Genomic DNA, 18876 nt, shown 5'->3' with positions numbered 1-18876 from the left:
ATTTGAAAAAAAAATTTTAAAAACATAACTTCGGAAATTTTTTAGTACATTGGTAACAAGCAACCCTACCTTAGAGATATGTCTTTCAGTATTTATCTCAAGACAGGATAGCTGTCCCCTGTCATTGTTCCCACTACCCAGCCAGACAACTGCATTCTTGTTGTTTTGGTTTGTAGCAATCATGCATTCTGCTACAAATAATTTTGGTATTAAAATATATCTCATTAGACATATTAATTCAGCTGAGTTCAAAATTTCATATACCTGCAGGGAAAAATTGATTATATTACAGGATATAGGAGAATATCTATAGAATCAATAGAAATGACAAAGATGAAAAATAATTTAATTCAGAAAGTCATTGTAGTGGGCTAAAAGTTAATCTGACAAATTAATTTTATTATCTGTCAAAAACTAGTTTAAATGGCAAAAAGGAGCAATTACCCAACAAGATTAGAACTAGCCTTATAGACAATAAATCAAAAGTATTTCCCTTTTTCAGATTGGAAAATATCGTTTAATAATTCTTTTTCTTCATTATAAAACCCCCAATTTCTTTTTAACTCATAGAATTTAATATATTAGTTTAAAGTGATATAATAATGTCTATTTATATATAATTTTAAAAACAAATACCTGAGCAGATGTTGGCCTTTCCTGAGGATTTTCTTTCAGACACTTTTTGATTAAGTGTTCTACTTTAGGCCATGGAATACAACCATATTCCTTCACTGGATCTAAAACATTCAAAATAAATTTTATAATTATAGCAGTAAGACAAATAAGAATCAAATAATCAATCAATAAATATTTCTTAATTACCTCCTATGTATCAATAAATATTTATTAATTACCTCCTATGTGTCAGGTATTATGCTAAGTGCTGAGGATACAAAAAGGTCAAAAGATAATATCAGCCCTTAAGGAGATTACAATGTCATTGGGGAAACAACATGTAAACAAAGCAAGGTACATAGGATAAAAATGAAATAATTTTTAACTACTATACTAAATTCTGTCTTTAAAGTATCCAAACAGATAAACAGAATAATCTTCTGATACCTCAGATCCTGTTACAAATAATTTCATGAGATTGTTTCAAAAATGATTTAGAAATGTTTATATTATACGAGCCTTCCAATTTTGGAATTTGTTGAAAAGGTATTCTATCTACATTCATACTAAGCACTTGAGTCAATAAACATTAAAAATAAACAAAATACAAAGTTACTCAAGTTTTAGAATGTGAGGATAAAAATTGAAAAAAAAACAAGAGTCTTTGTCTCCTTTCTTATCAACACCTACTTGAAAAGCACCTATTATATATTAATCATTTTGCTAAATATTGGGATACAAAGTCAAAAAAATAGACCTTCAAGGACCTGTCATTTTATTAAAGAAAACAACTTGTATACATTTAAGAATATACATATCAGAGTGTGTTTTATACCCCACATCAATTACTTTAATCACAGAAATGCACAGATACTCCAGATGAATCAACAGAACAGTATGTGTTAAGAAGTCTTCCAAAAATTCTACAATGTATCAATAAGTCTTTATTCAATTCTAAAGGATTATAAAACTGTAGCCATACAGTGGAAAATAGCTGATATCATAAAGAAAGTCTTAGAATGGGTGATTAAGACATGTCTCTGGGCTAGTGTATGAAAACAACAAGTAAACTGGGGAGTCCAATAGTTGTAGTTTGAAGAACATCAGTTGGAGAATTGGAGCACACATTAGAGGAAAAATGAAGTTTATAAGAAAAAACTGCTTGAGAAGGTTGGTGGGAGGGAGGGAATATTGAGTAAGGAGTAGATTATTGGACTTTCTTTCCTTTCTCGCTACCACCACTGTCTTTTCAACAAAGATATTTGAAAAATAGCTAACAATGTTTCTAGCCAGGAAATTACTTAAGGATTCCATGAAGAAAGTAAAAAACTTTTTGTAAGGAATTGATAATTACTCCTTTGCCATATGTGCTCTCTTTACATGTACTTCACTACCATTGTATTCTAAGTTTGGGCCTTCTATTTCTATGGATGTTATGAGTATTTGTGACTTTCAACAGAAATGATGGTGGCACATGGATGTACAATACCATCTCTTCAGACACAGTCAATTCTGCTATCAGAAAATGGAATGAATCTTCAGCATTTTTATACATTACCAACAAAATGCAACAGCAAGAGATACAAAGAGAAATTCCATTCCAAACAAATGTTGAGAGTATAAAGTATTTGGGAATCCATCTACCAAAGAATAGTCAGGAATTATATGAGAAAAATTACAAAACACTTGCCACAAAAATAAAGTCAGATTTAAATAATTGGAAAGACATTCAGTGCTCTTGGATAGGCCGAGCGAATATAATAAAGATGACAATACTCCCCAAACTAATCTATTTATTTAGTGCTATACCAATCAGACTCCCAAGAAACTATTTTAATGACCTAGAAAAAATAACAACAAAATTCATATGGAAGAATAAAAGGTCGAGAATTGCAAGGGAACTAATGAAAAAAAAAGTCAGAGGAAGGTGGTCTAAGTGTACCTGATTTAAAGCTATATTATAAAGCAACAGTCACCAAAACCATTTGGTATTGGCTAAGAAATAGACTAGTTGATCAGTGGCATAGGTTAGGTTCACAGGGCAAGATAGTGAATAAAAATAGCAATCTAGTTGTTTGACAAACCCAAAGATCCCATTATTTGACAAAAACTGCTGGGAAAACTGGAAATTAGTATGGCAGAAACTAGGCATGGACCCACATTTAACACCACATACTAAGATAAGATCAAAATGGGTCCAAGATTTAGGCATAAAGAACGAAATTATAAATAAATTGGAGGAACATGGGATGGTTTACCTCTCAGACTTGTGGAGGAGGAAGGAGTTTGTGTCCAAGGGAGAACTAGAGATCATTATTGATCACAAAATAGAAAATTTTGATTACACCAAATTAAAAAGTTTCTGCACAAACAAAACTAATGCAAACAAGATTAGAAGGGAAGTAACAAATTGGGAAAACATTTTTACAGTTAAAGGTTCTGATAAAGGCCTCATCTCCAAAATATACAGAGAATTGACTTTAATGTATAAGAAATCAAGCCATTCTCCAATTGATAAATGGTCAAAGGATATGAACAGACAATTTTCAGATGATGAAATTAAAACTATTTCCACTCATATGAAAGAGTGTTCCAAATCACTATTGATCAGAGAAATGCAAATTAAGACAACTCTGAGGTATCACTACACACCTGTCAGATTGGCTAAGATGACAGGAACAAATAACGATGAATGTTGGAGGGGCTGTGGGAAAACTGGGACACTGATGCATTGTTGGTGGAGTTGTGAAAGAATCCAACCATTCTGGAGAGTAATCTGGAATTATGCCCAAAAAGTTATCAAAATGTGCATACCCTTTGACCCAGCCATACTACTACTAGGCTTATATCCCAAGGAAATACTAAAGAAGGGAAAGGGACCTGTATGTGCCAAAATGTTTGTGGCAGCCCTTTTCATAGTGGCTAGAAGGTGGAAGATGAATGGATGTCCATCAACTGGAGAATGGTTGGGTAAATTATGGTATATGAATGTTATGGAATATTATTATTCTGTAAGAAATGACCAACAGGAGGAATACAGAGAGGCTTAGAGAGACTTACATCAAATGATGCTAAGTGAAACAAGCAGAACCAGAAGATCATACGCTTCAACAATGATACTGTACGAGGATGTATGCTGATGGAAATGGATATCTTCAACATAGAGAAGAGCTAATCCAATTCCAATTGATTAATGATGGACAGAATCAGCTACATCCAGAAAAGGAACACTGGGAAATGAGTGTAAACTATTATTTTTACCTTCTGAATCCAATTTTTCCTGTGCAACAAAAAATTCGGTTCTACACACATATATTGTATCTAGAATATACTGTAATATATTTAACATGTATAAGACTGCCTGCCATCTGGGGGAGGGGGTTGGGGGAGGAAGGGAAAAAATCTGAATAGAAGTAAGTGCAAGGGATAATGTTGTAAAAAATTACCCATGCATATGTACTGTCAAAAATTTTATAAAAGAAAATTATTTTATTATAATTATAAATTAAAATATAAATTATATTATAAAATAAATATAAAATTATTTATAATTATATTATAATTAATATATAAAATAAAAATTAAATTAAAAAAAATTAAAAATAAAAATAAAAAAAATAAAGATAAGGAAACAAACATTCAATAACCTGCCCAAAGGGACATATTTTTGTGTGTAGCAGTCAGGATTAAATTCATGGCCACTGAAAAAAAAAAATGGAATAAATTGAAAAACTACTAAAATCTTTTCCTCATCAATCATCTGTAGCCTCAAGTTCAACAATAAATGGGCTAATTTATGGAATAAAAACAAATGAACCTAAAGGAAATAGGACAGAGTCAAGCTGTGGAGAACTTTAAAAGATAAAGAAAATACTTTCTATCTTATCCTAGGAGCAAGAGAATGGCAATAGAATGACATGGCCAGAACTCTTTTAGGAATATCACTTTGGGAATATGGTCTAGAAGAAGATATAGGTAAGGAAACTAACAAGAAGCACTAAGACATTTGGAAAGGGTACTAGGAGAGAGTGGTGTTCCAAAAACCTATAGAAAAAAGTGCTAAGAAGAGAGTGATCAATTGTGTCAAAGGCTAAAGAAAAATCAAGAAGTATGAGAATTGAGAAAATGCCACTGGGTTTCTTAGTTAAGAGATCAATGGTAATTTAGAAGGGAATAATTTTGGTGGAATGTTAAGATCAGAAGCTGGAATAAGGCCACTTTTTCATTTGAAACATGATGGAGGATGACATACATGACAGAAGTGATCTAAGTAAAAAGAGATGAGAAAGAATGAAGAAGAAAGATGATGGTGGGAATAATCCAAGACTGGGTCATGAGCAACATTTGGACAAGAGGAAAGGGATTTGAAAGTAGAGGATGGTGTATAATGTAGAACTGGTTAATGGTAGTGTCAGCTTGGAAGGAAAGAAAGAAAGACAAAACAAAGGTGATGGCCTGGAAGAATACTGCAGGGGCAGAAGGAATGGAGGTCATGAGGAGGATCTGACAATCTAACAGAACAGAAAACATATTTACAAATAAGTACAGGTTAAAATGAGATAGAAAATGATAGGATCATAGGTTTAGATTAATAGCTAGAAGAGATCTTAGAGATAATTTTATCTAATTCCCCTATTTTATATATGAGGAAACTGAAGATCAAATAACATAAGCATCTTACTCAATATGATATAAAGTGGGAGAAATAGGATCTGAATCTAAGTCTTCTTACTTTGAATCCACTGTTTTCTCCATTCACCCTTGCTGGTCTAAAGGAGTCATTCATACAAAGGATATTTCATTTACACAAGGGAAAATTTAAGGAGATCATCTTACCCTAGAAGAATTATTGCTCTTTTTCATGGATGTGGCAACTAAGCCTTGAAGGAAAAGAAAGATTTCAAAAGGCAGAAATAAGGAAGACATGCATCTGAGGCATAGTGAATGGTCTGTGCAAATGGACAAAGGAATATAGAATAACTCAACAAAATTTATGCAAACCACTTAAGCAATGTACAAACAGAATTCAGGATAAAACATCACTGAGATCAGATTCTGTTTGTCTTTATTTTAGTACCCTTAGTGCCTCACAAAATGCTTAAATATAATAGGTGCTTAATAAAAGATTGTCGAATTGAATCGATGTCATGGAATTGCAGAATTCCTTAAATCTCAAAGTGGTTATTAATTATTAATAAAATATAACTTACCTGGTAATTTCCCATGTATAGCTAACTCATCAAACTCATTTGGGAATTTCAATCCTTCTAGAATTCTACTTCCTGTTGTCAAAATGTCGTAAAGCAGTAAACCAAATGAATAAACATCAGCCTGTTGGTTATAAATGACATTTCCTCTGGCAACTTCAGGTGCACGAAATCCTGAAAATACATGAACAAGTGAAAAGCTATATTCTACAGCATAACAAACATATAATAAAAAGCAAAATGGCATTAAAGACTAAGAATGCAGAAGGAAGAGCTCTAAATCTGCTTCTCTTAACTACAAACACAGAGGAAATATCTCTGTTTTGTAATAATTCCATTTTTTATGGGTATTCTACCATAAAAATTACTACCTTTTAATCTTTGTAGTCTGTTTTGTTGGAGTGTGGCCATTGAACATTGAACAAAGTACCTTATATATAATAAGTGGTTGATAAATGGTGGTAACTGATTTAACTTTTTAATCTAAACCTTGCCAGTATGGGCTAAGAAAATAGTCTAAGAAATTTTTTCTTACTACAAGTTTTTAAAGTACTATCATATCCTTTGTAGGCCCTCTTTAGATTATGTCACCAGTTTTTTAAATTGCCATTTTTTATATTTTTATATGCCATATTTTCATTTCCTTCCCTCATTTTGGATTCTAGTCTTCCACTAACTTGTTCTATGTTTGAAATAGCATTTTTAGCCTTCTTATTATACAGCTGAGTTATGCTTAAGATTGAATTTGCAATACCCTAAAACCCAATTGCTTTTTTTCCACATGATTAGCATATCATCTAGTCATCTCTCTCTATCATTCTGTATTTGTGTAATTGATTTTTGAACCCATGTTAGAATTACTACATTTCACTATTAAATTTCACTATTAAATTTATAGGCTGAACAGAAGTTGATATGACTAATAGAAACCTATTAGATTATTCAGCCTAGAATCATAAAATCAAAGATTAAAAACTGGAAGGGGGACTTTATAGAACTTTTATAATCCAATCCCTTCTTTTTTACATATAAAGAACTACTAACTCTCTAGAATCTTCTATTTGAGGTTATATTTTATCTCATTCAAACAAGCAATGTAGTAAAAAAAAAAGAGATGATGGGCCTAGGAGTAAAAAAGATGAGTTTAAATTTTGTTTCTGATATAGAGTTGCGTGTCCTGGGAAAACCATTTAATGTTTCAGTGACCCTAGAGGTTTCTAAGACTATAAGGTATAGAGAAGCTGTTATTTGGCATTCCTTACTGGGAATTTCATATATGAATGAAATTATAGTTCCCGCTTTCCCTCCAAAAATAGTAAACAGACAGAATCTAACTTTTATGATATACCTGCTGTTCCTTCAGATGTCTTTATCCCCATTCTGCAACAGTACTGAGCAATTCCATAGTCTGCAATCTTGGCAATGATTGCAGAATTAGGATATAGAGTAAAAAGCAGAACATTATGAGGCTTCAGATCTCGGTATATAATCATAGATGCATGGAGATATCTGTTTGATAAAGTAGAAGTGACAGATTTTGAAAAAACATTTTAAAATTGTAATAAAATATCCCTTCATAATTCCCATGTTAAAGTGTACATACTCATAAAATGTTCAGTGAACTGATTATTTTATATTGAGGTTAATTTAAAAAACATTTTGAGGTTAATTTTCAAAATTAAAAGAAAAAAAGTTACAAAGTCTAGATACATAAATCAATGAGACATTAAAATCTACAATTAAGTGGCCAGTTGAGTAGATATTTTTGTTATACTATAATGATTATTTAAATAATTATTGTACACTTAGCCAAGAAGGAGAGCTAAAATATGAATGGCAGTCAGCATACAAAATGTTCTTGATAAATGACAAATCAGATTTAAATTTAATAGGAATAATTTTAAGAGAAAAAAGATGCAGTCTTCTACCTGAGTGAAAAAAATGTCAAAATATGATATTGAAGGAAAATGGTAGATAGTAGTTTGGGAAATTAGTGAGTCAATGATATGTATGGAAGCCAAAAAAAAAATGTAATGAGTTGTAAGGTAGAGCTAAGAGAAAAAAGGAAGTGATAATCAATCAATCAAAAGGAACCTATTAAGAGTTGACTATGAGCCAAGTGTTATTCTATAAACAATAATAGCAGCAAGCATTTATAGTGACTGTGCCAAGCACTATGTTGTAGGTGTTTTCCAAATATCTCACTTGATCCTCACAGCAACTTGGAAAATATGCCTATCTTATAGATGAAGAAACTGAGGCAAACAGAACTAAAATGACTTGGTCAAGAACACACATGTAATAAGTATCTGAGCCTATATTTGAACTCAGGTCTTCCTGGCTTCAGTTCCAGAGCTCTGTACCATCTAGCTGTCTCTAAAAATCCTTGCCCTCAAAGGTTATATTTCATCAGGGGGGACAACATGTACATACCTAAGTATATAAAGAATAAACAGAAAACAAACACAAGGGGGAATTCTGAAAGTGAGGACACTGGAAATTTGGGAGACTCTGGCAAGTGTCTCATTTAGAAGGTGTCAGTGATCTAAATCTTGAAGGAAGAAAAAAAAGTATTCTAAAGAGTCAGAGATAAGGTGAGAGTACATGTCTGTGATGGAGGATAACCAATGCAAAGTCATAGAGAAGAGAGATGGAACATAATGTGTAAGGAATAGCAAGAATGGAAGATGAGTGGACTGTAGGATGTGGGAAGGGGAATCATATACAGTAGACCTGGAAAGGTAAGATGGGGCCAAGTTATGAAGGGCTTTAAAATGCCAAACGGTGAAGTTTGTATTTTATTGTATTGGGAGTTATTAGGGTTTATTGAGTGGGGGGAGTTGGTATGGTTCAAAGTATATTTTGGGAAAAGCACTTTGCCAGTTTTGTAAAGAATGGGTTAGAGTAAGGAAAATTTAGTCTGGTAGGCCAATTATAAGGCTATTCTAAAAGCAAAGGTATGAGGCAATGAAAACCTGAACTAAAGAGGTAAATCTGTGATTTGAGAGAAAGAATCAGATATGAGAAACACTGTGATGATAGAAATGACGAGATTTGGTCAATGAAGGTAATGAGAACGAAGAGTCAAGGATAATTCTGGATGACTAGAAGGTGATGCTCTTGACAGTAAAAGAGAAACTTAGAAACTTATGGGGAGAAAGATGAGAAGGAGAGAAAGATTTGAATTGAATTCACTGAGGAAGGAGAATGTCCCAGAGGACTGCAGACAAGAGCTACCAGAATCTTGATTAGATGATAAATATAGAATGAATTAATCTCAAAGGATATCTGTATGTATGTATGTGGCTTATACTTAGTTGTTTCTATGTTGTTTCATTACAACTTTGAGAGTGATAACTGTCTTTTTTTCTGCTTAGCAGAAGTTCATAGGATATACTTAACAAATGCTTGTTGTTAAGTACTCCCTGAATTTCCCTTCTTAAATTGCCCTATTTTTCACTCATGCTGGTCCTGGGGTATGCAGGGAGCCCTAAAAACATCAAGGACAAAGCTTCTGTCCTGAGTTGATATAATTTGTTGTTTGCACTCCAAGCTGGGCCCTTTGGAGTGAAGACAAACACCAATCAGTCTGTATCCAACTGAGAAACTGTTTGTGCAGGTTGGACCCTTGTAGATAAGCAAACCATCCTATCTTCATGATCTAGCATTTCCTAAAATGAAAAGAAAGATGCTTTTGCCAAGGTTTTCCTCCAAAAGACTCTGGGAGGGGATTCAGGCTTCCCATAATTAACTTCTCCTTGTTCCTGTAGTTTAAATACCCAAGGTTTTCTTGGGTACCCACTAGGATCCTTGGTATAAGAAGTTCCTCATGCATATAACTTCCTCTTGTAATACACCCATTTGCAACACATCTCTGTGACTTTGTTGTTGTTGTTGTTAACATTATTGATGATCAGCTTGTGTCCCAAACTAAGTTAAGAATGTATCTTGTCCCAGACACAGATAATATCTCTTATTTTCAATTAAGCCATGCTTGATTAAAACTACTTTGACTTCTGCTATCTCTTTTGTAAAATATCTTAGAGCATTTATATATTATTTTAAGTCTTCCAACAATCCTGGAGTATGTGTGTATGTATACACATATATGTAGTCTAAACAGATACATGAAATTAAAATTTTCTTTCTAATTTCAATTGCTTCATGAATATTCAACAATTCAGAAAATATCCTCGTTAAAGTCTCCTCCTACATAAACCTAAAACAGAAATTTCCCCCATTTCACTGCCAGGAAAAATAATTACCTTAAGCCATCAGCAACATGTAATGCTATCCTGTGTTGGAGTGTTCTGGTTAAGCTAGCTTTGTCTTGTTGAAGCAACCGATCTAGAGAACCTTTTGAGGCTAATTCCATTACCAACATTCGGGGACGAATACCAGCAGCAAGCAAAGATATCAGACTAGGGTGATGGAGATGGCAAAGCACTACTAATTCCTATAAATGTTAAAAATTATAATGTGAATTAATGGAAATATACAAAAAATCATATAAATACTTATCAAAATTATTTTTCTTCTGCATTTAATACAGAATATTCAACATTCTATATTTACTTAAATGTAAAGTATGTCTGGGATGAGTTGAAACTTTCTATACTTACATACATGCATATATTCTACTTAAGTTTGAAATTGTTCAGTTAAAGGAGGTAGCAAATACTTTCTTAACCAATATACATAAAAAGATAGATGACACAAGAATCAGAAATAAAAATACAATTATAACTCAGGGTTCCTTTATCCTCCATTCAATTTTACTTTCAAATAAATGTTGGTTAATTAGTGAAGATTTTAATTAAATAAGTTCTTGAAACAAGAAAAACAGACTATCAATAATTTCTAGGTATGATCTCTTAATACAAATTAGGAAAAAATTGATAAACATCCACTTATAAATAAGATCTTTAAACTCACTAATAATTAGAGAAATGCACATAAAAACCATTGGGAGAAAATACAAATAGCAAACTGGAAAAGAGTAAGAGTCAATGTTGGTATAGATATAAGAAATTGCTAAATAAGTTCACTGTTTAACTTAGTTTGGGACTAAATTGGTTTTAAATTTTGAATAGCAATATAGAATTATGCAAAAAGAGTTAAAATATTCATGTCTTTTAACTTAGCAATCCCATTTTTATGCTTACATGCTAATAAAACTGGAAGAATAAAATAGGAAGAAACAGCAGATATTCCTATTCTTAACAGCACTACTTAAAGGAGAAAAATATTTAGAAATAAATTAAGTGCCAAATAATTAGGGAATGGCTATATTAATTGTGGCATATAATTGGAGGGAAGTATTATTTTGTTATATGGAATGATAAATATAAAGAAATATTAGAAGAGAAATTGAATTTTTTTTTCATATGGAAAAAGTCTGGAGTAAAAAGAAAAACCATACAAACTTTGGAAAGCTGCTTAATATCAAGACAGCAAAATCATTATTAAACAATGGGTAACAAGCAATATTAGCCAAATTTGTACTTTGTTTCTTTTATCATATTGTAAACAATATGAAAATATGATTAAACAATAATTTCTTAAATACATATAGGCTTAATTTTTAAAAGCTTTTTTGTTAATGATTTGTAGGGAAGTTTGTTACTTTGTGTCTTCTTCATTATTGTCTAATAATTTTACTTATCTTCTTTTGGTTCCTGCTCATATGTTTAAATGGTTGGATGTGGCAATGGAATTTAAAATAGAAATTTGCAAAAAATATGTGAGATAGTTTAAAAAATAAAACAGTTCTAATTAAAGTAAACAACTTTAAAGTTGACAATTGAGAAAAGCTTATTCAAAAGTATAATAGTAACATAACTACTATTTAAGAGGGAAACATCATCTTCTACAAAAAATAAAATGAGATAAACCTAAAAAAAGGTCTGATAATCTGCTTTAAATATGCATTTAATCTGCTCCCTCTCCTCAACCTCCTCTCCCAGAAAAAGTCTTTCTTTTTTCTTTTTTAATTTTCCTGTGAGGAAGAAACTCTAAATTCTTATTCTGTAAATATGAAGAAATGTAGAAATTTCATTTTGAAATTCATACTGCTTTTTTGATCATTGTTTTCATTTTATGGAATTTTAGTATTATGTCATTAATATCAATTGTTACCTTTTCCTAATAATTTAAATAAGAATAGGCATAATTTTTTAAATGGTAAAATAACATTTATTTTTAAACGAAGAATAAATATTTCATACTTGTCTTAATAGCCGAAGTGATGTATGTTTATTAAAAATCTTCACAGCCACTTCTTCTCCTTTATAGGATGCTCGATAAACGGATCCAAAACCACCATCACCTTTTATAAAAAAGTAAAATACTTTTAGTATTATAATCAAATATAGTATAGTCAAACTTATTTCTAATAAATGCTGTTTATTTTTCTATATCTTTTTAGTTGGCTTCTGGCAAATTTGTCATTTCTTAAGATTTTTAAAATTTTTTTGCCCATTTATGATCTGTCTATGCTCTTCCTCATCTACTTGCATGATTTCAGTTAACATTTCAAATTCAACATGTTTAATAAATGTTTATTAAATACCTTTAGTATATAAAATACCATGAAGATAAGATGCAAAGATAGCTATAAAGTACGATATTCTATAAGCATTTTAGAGAGGAAAGTGAAAAGTGCCATGTAAAATCTAAGGAGAAAGATCACAACTAACACAGAGCATTGGGGAAGATTTCACTAAGAAGATGACACTTGTATTGGACTTTAAACAGGATAGGTAGGCAATTTAACAGGCAAAGAAAAAGGAGAAGGGGACAAGAATTTGTAAGGATAGGGTACAATATGATTTAAAAGCATCAAGGTAGTTAAACAACAAACAAAACAAAATGAAACAAAACGAAACAAAACAAAAAAAAAAAAAAAAGACACCAAGCATTCCATGCTGGGAGAAGAAAAAGAGAAAAATATTCAAGTTAGTTGGAATATAAATTGCATGAGTGAAGTTTTGAATTAAAGTTAAAAACTTAGGGCTGATCCAGATTCATAGGTTTTAAATAGGAAGCAAATGAAGATGTTTTAATACATGACTAGATCTATGCAGAAGAAAGATTATTTTGTAGTTTTTTGAAAGATAGCTTGAAAGAATTAGAAGAAAAAGAATGTTGAAAAAGCTATCAAGAGGCATGTTCCAGTTCAGATTGCTACTGAGCAGCAACAAAAACCTATATTGGGATTGTGGAAAAGAAAATAGAAGAGGTTTCTGAAATAGCAACAAGATTCTTTGGTAACTGAATATAGGTTAGAGAGAAGTAAGTATCAAAGATAGAAATTACATTTTTAACATGAGGGACTGGATGGTGAGATGAGGTGGGGAGAGAGCAAATCTGGGAGGGGGAATATAAACAGCTTCATATATGTTAAGTTTGAGGTACATATAGGACATACGAATGGAAATATCTTACACAGACTGGTGGTCTAAAAAGAGAACAGAAAGAGAAACATAAATTTGGGAATAATTTGCATGGATATTGTTGTTAAAAACATGAGACTGAATGAGACTGTCATTGAATGAATCTATAAGAATGAGTCTATCTATAGCACTACAGAAGTGTAAAGATAAAGAAAAGTGAGCCAAAATAATCTTGCATTATACCTCCATTAAGGGATCAATAAGAATAAGGACAAAAGAAGACAGAGATGGAGAATTTTGTGAGACAAAGGATCAAAAGGTATAGTAAATGAAGATAAGGACTTTAAAAAAATTGGATTTGGTGATTAGTAGGCTAGTGATAAACTTTGAGAGCAGTTTAAACAAAATAAATAGAATGGTGTGGCACAGATACTAGCCCAAGAAGCGGTGAGAAGAGAATGTGTAGTAAGGAATATGTAGCCATGTGATATAGATGATCCTATTTTTAATGAAAACGAGAAGATACCAAGCATCAAGAGAACAAGTGTTTTTTGGGACTTTTGAATATATGGCAAGAAGCCAGTGGAGCAAAACATGGAAGAAGAAGGAAAGGATGAAAGGAAAGGCATTTATTAAGCACTTACTACTTGCTAATTATTATTTGAAATATTATCTAATTTGATCCTCAAAATAATCCTGAAAGAGAGGTACTGACATAGCCAGGATCACACAGTGACTTAAGTCACAGTGCTTAAGGTCATAACTGAATTTACGTTTCTCTACTCCAGATCCAAGGCCCTATCCACTGTAACACCTAACTACCTAGAAGGATTCAGGAAAGATTTTTGTTTGTCTTTTAGAATAGAATTTAGATGACAATTGAAAATGTTTGTAGCTATATGGGAAGGAACCAGTGGAGAAGAGATTAAAGACATGAAAGAAAAAGGATAGCCCCTTCCTTTCTTTCTGTTGAGGATAGCAACTATTTTCCTGATTATTCAAATTTGACATTTAGGAATCATTCTGACTTTTCATTCTTCCCAATTTCCTCATATATAATGTTACCAAGCTCACTGAATTTTACTTTCATAGTGTATCTTCTATGCATTTATCTACATTTATACCACTACCCTATTTCAGTCCACTTCACTTCTTGAATGCATTACTGTAATGGATATAAATGTGTTATTCTCATTCTTGCAGGTCCAATATAGAGCCATTCTTGCTCTAATATTTACTTTCCTAAACTCTTTGCTTTTGGAAGGAAAGTCACAATCTTTATTATCCTTTCCCATTTCTACTTCAGGACTCTCCCCCTGCCATCTACTTTGAGGTTCTGCTTCCCTTTATTTATCATCCAATTCAGATCCAAGTAGCTATTATCTATAGCCCCAGGTCATTGTTTCCCTGCCTTCTCAAGGAGGTTAATACTTGGTTCAGTCTTTCTTTCCTTTTCATTCTGAATACTTATAAATGGTAATATTTCTTTACTTTAATCTCTGAATTCCAAAATCTTCCATTCTCATAATCTACTACTTCACTCCTCCTTAGCTACATGCAGGGATAGTTATACTTAGTCTTACCACCTCTTATGAACAAGTATTTTGAATTTTCTTTAATTGATCATAAGATCTTATGGTTTTTTTCTCTCCTTATGCCACACTTGTTCTAAACTTATTATTTTTTTTGTCCTCATTGTGACCTCCATTCAGTATTTTCTTGGCCATCTACCCAAATCTGGTTTAATTTTGTTCCGTTCCCAAACTATGTTCCATAGTTAACAAGTACAACTTCTCTCTGTTCTCTTGCTTCACTGATTTGGATTAATTCCATCATCCACCTCCTCTATGTGCTGCTGAATAGAACTAAAAGAAATAATACATTTACATATTATGTAATTATGAAATTATATAATCCATTCTCAATTACGTCCTCATTAAGGCAAGCAACCCTTTTGCTCTTTTCTAAGCTGATCTGGCAAATGATTGTTCAAACCTTTTCTTCTCAAGTCTCCTACATTATGCGCTTTCCCAACATGCCTGATCCCCTGAAAACTTACCAAGAAAAGTGGCCATCTTCTTCCCTTCCCTATCCTTAATAGCTTCTTGAATCTCCCATTCTCTCCTTTTTAACTCTATTTTCTGATAAATGAATTAATGTTAAAGCATTTATTAAGCATTAAGAGATGAGGGTGCAAGAAAGATAGAGAAAAGAAAGAGCAGGTACATATCATGCTGATGTGATAATAACATTCATATAATACTTTAAGGCTAACAAAGTGCTTTATAAATATTACTGAATTTTATCTTCATTTCACAGTTGGAAGAAGTGCTATTATTATTCCCATTTTACAAATGAAGAAGTTGAGGAAGACATAAATTAAGTAATTTGTTCAGGATCACATAATTATTAAGTTTCTGAAGTAGCAACAAGTATTAATATTAAGTAGGTGAGGTAAGATTTGAACTCAGGTCTTCTTGACTTCAGATCCAACACTGTATTGACTGCACCTCCTACCTGCCTGCCTTAAATACAGTGGCAAGATGGCTGGTGAAAAAGCTGTGAAGGAGGTGATTTTTAAAAAGGACAGAATGAAGAGAAGTATCACTGGGCTTTCCAAAAACATATATTTTTTGGAGAGATAGTCACTAAGCAGGAGAGTAGAGCCCTAGGGAAGAAGTATCTCCAGGGCAACATGTCTGGTATAAGTATTCCTGAGGCTATTGGTAAGGTGGTCTTTGGTTTGGTGACCTGACTCACCAAACCCACTCTTCTATAGCAGCCATTAATCCCATCCTTTCCTGTCTTCTCCAGAATATTTCCCTAATAATTATCCTCTCTCTTACTCTTATGTTCAACTCTATCTACTGGTTCTTTTTCTATTGACTAAAAGTATGCCTAAACATCCTTCATCTTTAAAAAAAAAATTCTCTATTCCATACCATCTCCTCAAACTATTGTCGTGTCTCTTATCTCTCTTTTCAGTAAAACTTCTAAGGGGAAAAAACTATCTACATTTTACTTCTTTTCTTATTAAGTTCTCAATATTTTGCAAGCTAGGTTCCAACCTCAGCATTCAAAAGAAATTACCCCAAATTGCCCAAGACCTTTTTTTTTCTGCCCCCCCCAGGCAACTGGGTTAAGTGACTTGCCCAGGGTCACACAGCTAAGAAGTATTAAGTATATGAAACTGGAATTGAACTGAGGCCCTCCTGACTTCAGGGCCAGAACTCTATCTTCTGTGCCATCTAGCTGCTCCTACCAAAGACCTTTTAACGACTACATCTCATTTTCTTTTCTCAGGCTTCATCCTTCTTATTTCATTGTCACATTTGACACTGCCAACTATTCTCATCTCCTGAGAATTCTTTTTTTTTTTTTTTATTCTATTTTCATGACTTGGCTTTTTCTTGTTTTTTTTCCTTACCTACTCAACTGATTCTTTTTTTAATCACCTTTGCTAGATCATTTGTTAAATATTTTCTATTATTTATTGGTTTACTTCAATGCTCTATCCTGGATCTCCTTTTCTTCTATGTCTTCATTTTCTCACATGATAATCTCAGCAACTCCTCTGAGTTTATTTCTAGACTGATTACTCTGTGATCTATAAATCCAGCTCTAGATCCTTTCTTTTTGTTCCACTCACAAATCACCATATAGTTACTTTAAACTTATATTCCACAAGCACTTTAAATTCAAAATTCATTATTTCTCTTCCTGAATATCTATTTTTTTTCTGGTCTTCTCTAGTTGTACTGCCAAAAGCACTATTTTCCTTTAAGTCCTAGAGGTTCTCAAGTTTTGTATCATCTCAACTCCTCATTCACTACAAATACTTTATTGACCATCAAAACTTGACTATTCTGACTTTACAACATTTCTCATCATAATATGATGCTTTCTCTCCACTCACATTACTCCACATAACCTCTCAACTGAGTTGTTGAAATGAACTTCTTAAATGGTATACCAACACAAGTCTTTTCAGTTATAATCCATCTTTTGCCTCGATATCAAAGAGATTTTCCTAAAGAATAGACATGACCTTGTCAAAAAAAAGTCCAGTGACTCTCTATTACCTCTAGGAAAAATATAGACTCCTCTTCCATTTAATGATCTTAACAATTTGGTCTCAGTTTCCTTTCCAACCCTATTATATATTACTGTCTTTCTGATCTTCCTATTTCATCAATGGCATTACCATTCTCCTAATTTTAAAAGTTTGAAATTTTGAAAGCAATGCAAAGAATATGGATTTTTTTTTGCTTTTTTCATCCAAACAACTGTCAAATCTCACACTTAATTGTGTGATATACTTGAATTAATTTCTTTCTATATATTTCCACTATCCTAATTTAGGCTCATTCATTTCATGCCAAAACTATTGCAATAACTTGTGCTTTTCAAATCCTATCCATTATAATCTATTCTATGTGTTACTGCTTATCCTGGATATTAAGTGAGATTAAAGTTGTCAACAGTTTTTTAAAAGTATAATTGTAAAATGCAACAAATTTTCACACACCATACATTAATATTAACTCAAATCTTCAATCACATCTTTCAGATGACTTTTTGAATACCTGTATAAATACTTGAGATTTCATGAACTTGATGCTTTGTGCAACTAAACTAATTTATTTGATATTCCAAGTCAAAAAAAATTTTTTTAAGTATATGAATTAACTGTATAAACACTTCCAGGAAATTCAAGATTGTGAAAGGGGATGGCCACATTAGGCATAGTCTTGTACAATTTCTTTTAAGATTGCAAAGTTTCTGCTACACAAGGATAGCCTCAAACCTTCATAACCTGAAATAAAGGAGATCTCAGAAAGGTTTTCTTACGGTAGTTTTGTGTTTCTACAATAGAGTATCTCACACCATCTTCACATCTTTGAAAGTCTAATATCACCAGGAAGCAACACTCCACAGAGCAAAAAAGCACTAGTCATTATCAGAGGATCCAAGTTCAAATACTACTTTGGATGTTTTTAATTTCCCTTGGCTTAATTTCTTCAGCTGTAAAATAAGAGGGCCTCTTCATAGCTTTCTAACTCTGGGTCTATGATCCTACACAAGTCCACTTTTTTAATGAAAAAATGAAACATCATCAAATATAAAATGCCAAATATAATTATAATAACCATGTACATAATGATGATAAATCTACAAAAAATGAAATATTAATGTTCTGAAAATTTAGAGGGAAAAAACTAAAGAACTAAACAGTGTATGCTTGATTTTTGTGGGCATCTATTTCTCTATATCTCTAAACTATAAAATATTTACCTAAAAGAAATTCTGGTGCTTGTTCAAATTCCAATTCATCATGATTCAGTATGATATTTCTAGGCAAATCGGCCAAAATTAAATCAGGAGCAATATGGCCTATTGGGATAGTAAGCCTTGGTTGATCTGGATTAATTAAGAGATCTCCTGTGAAGAGAGGAAATGAGACATTTTTGTTTAACGTGACATTTAATTATAAAGTGACTATATTCAAAACTTATTTTTGATTGATTAAGTATTTATTAATCCCACTTTGAGTTGCTTAATTCTTTATCAAAGGTCACATATTTAAAGATAGATACAAATATAGAAGATATAAATATAGATATATGCACATGAATATGGATATATGTAGATAAATAGAT

General features: G+C 32.1%; 1 protein-coding gene across 1 annotated transcript in view; it reads right to left on the bottom strand.

The window, feature by feature from the left end:
• The window catches only part of LRRK2 (leucine rich repeat kinase 2), a 173807-nt gene that overhangs the window by 15098 nt on the left and 139833 nt on the right, over nt 1–18876 (bottom strand). The window contains 7 exon segments of the mRNA XM_074269491.1: nt 70–264; nt 637–737; nt 5826–5996; nt 7171–7331; nt 10088–10278; nt 12050–12150; nt 18512–18658. Coding sequence (XP_074125592.1) covers nt 70–264; nt 637–737; nt 5826–5996; nt 7171–7331; nt 10088–10278; nt 12050–12150; nt 18512–18658 — 1067 coding nt within the window.

The sequence above is a fragment of the Sminthopsis crassicaudata genome, chromosome 5, assembly GCF_048593235.1.
Source record: "Sminthopsis crassicaudata isolate SCR6 chromosome 5, ASM4859323v1, whole genome shotgun sequence".
Classification (NCBI taxonomy): Eukaryota; Metazoa; Chordata; class Mammalia; order Dasyuromorphia; family Dasyuridae; genus Sminthopsis; species Sminthopsis crassicaudata.
Note: the sequence above shows the minus strand (reverse complement) of the source record. Positions and strands in the feature narration are given on the sequence as shown.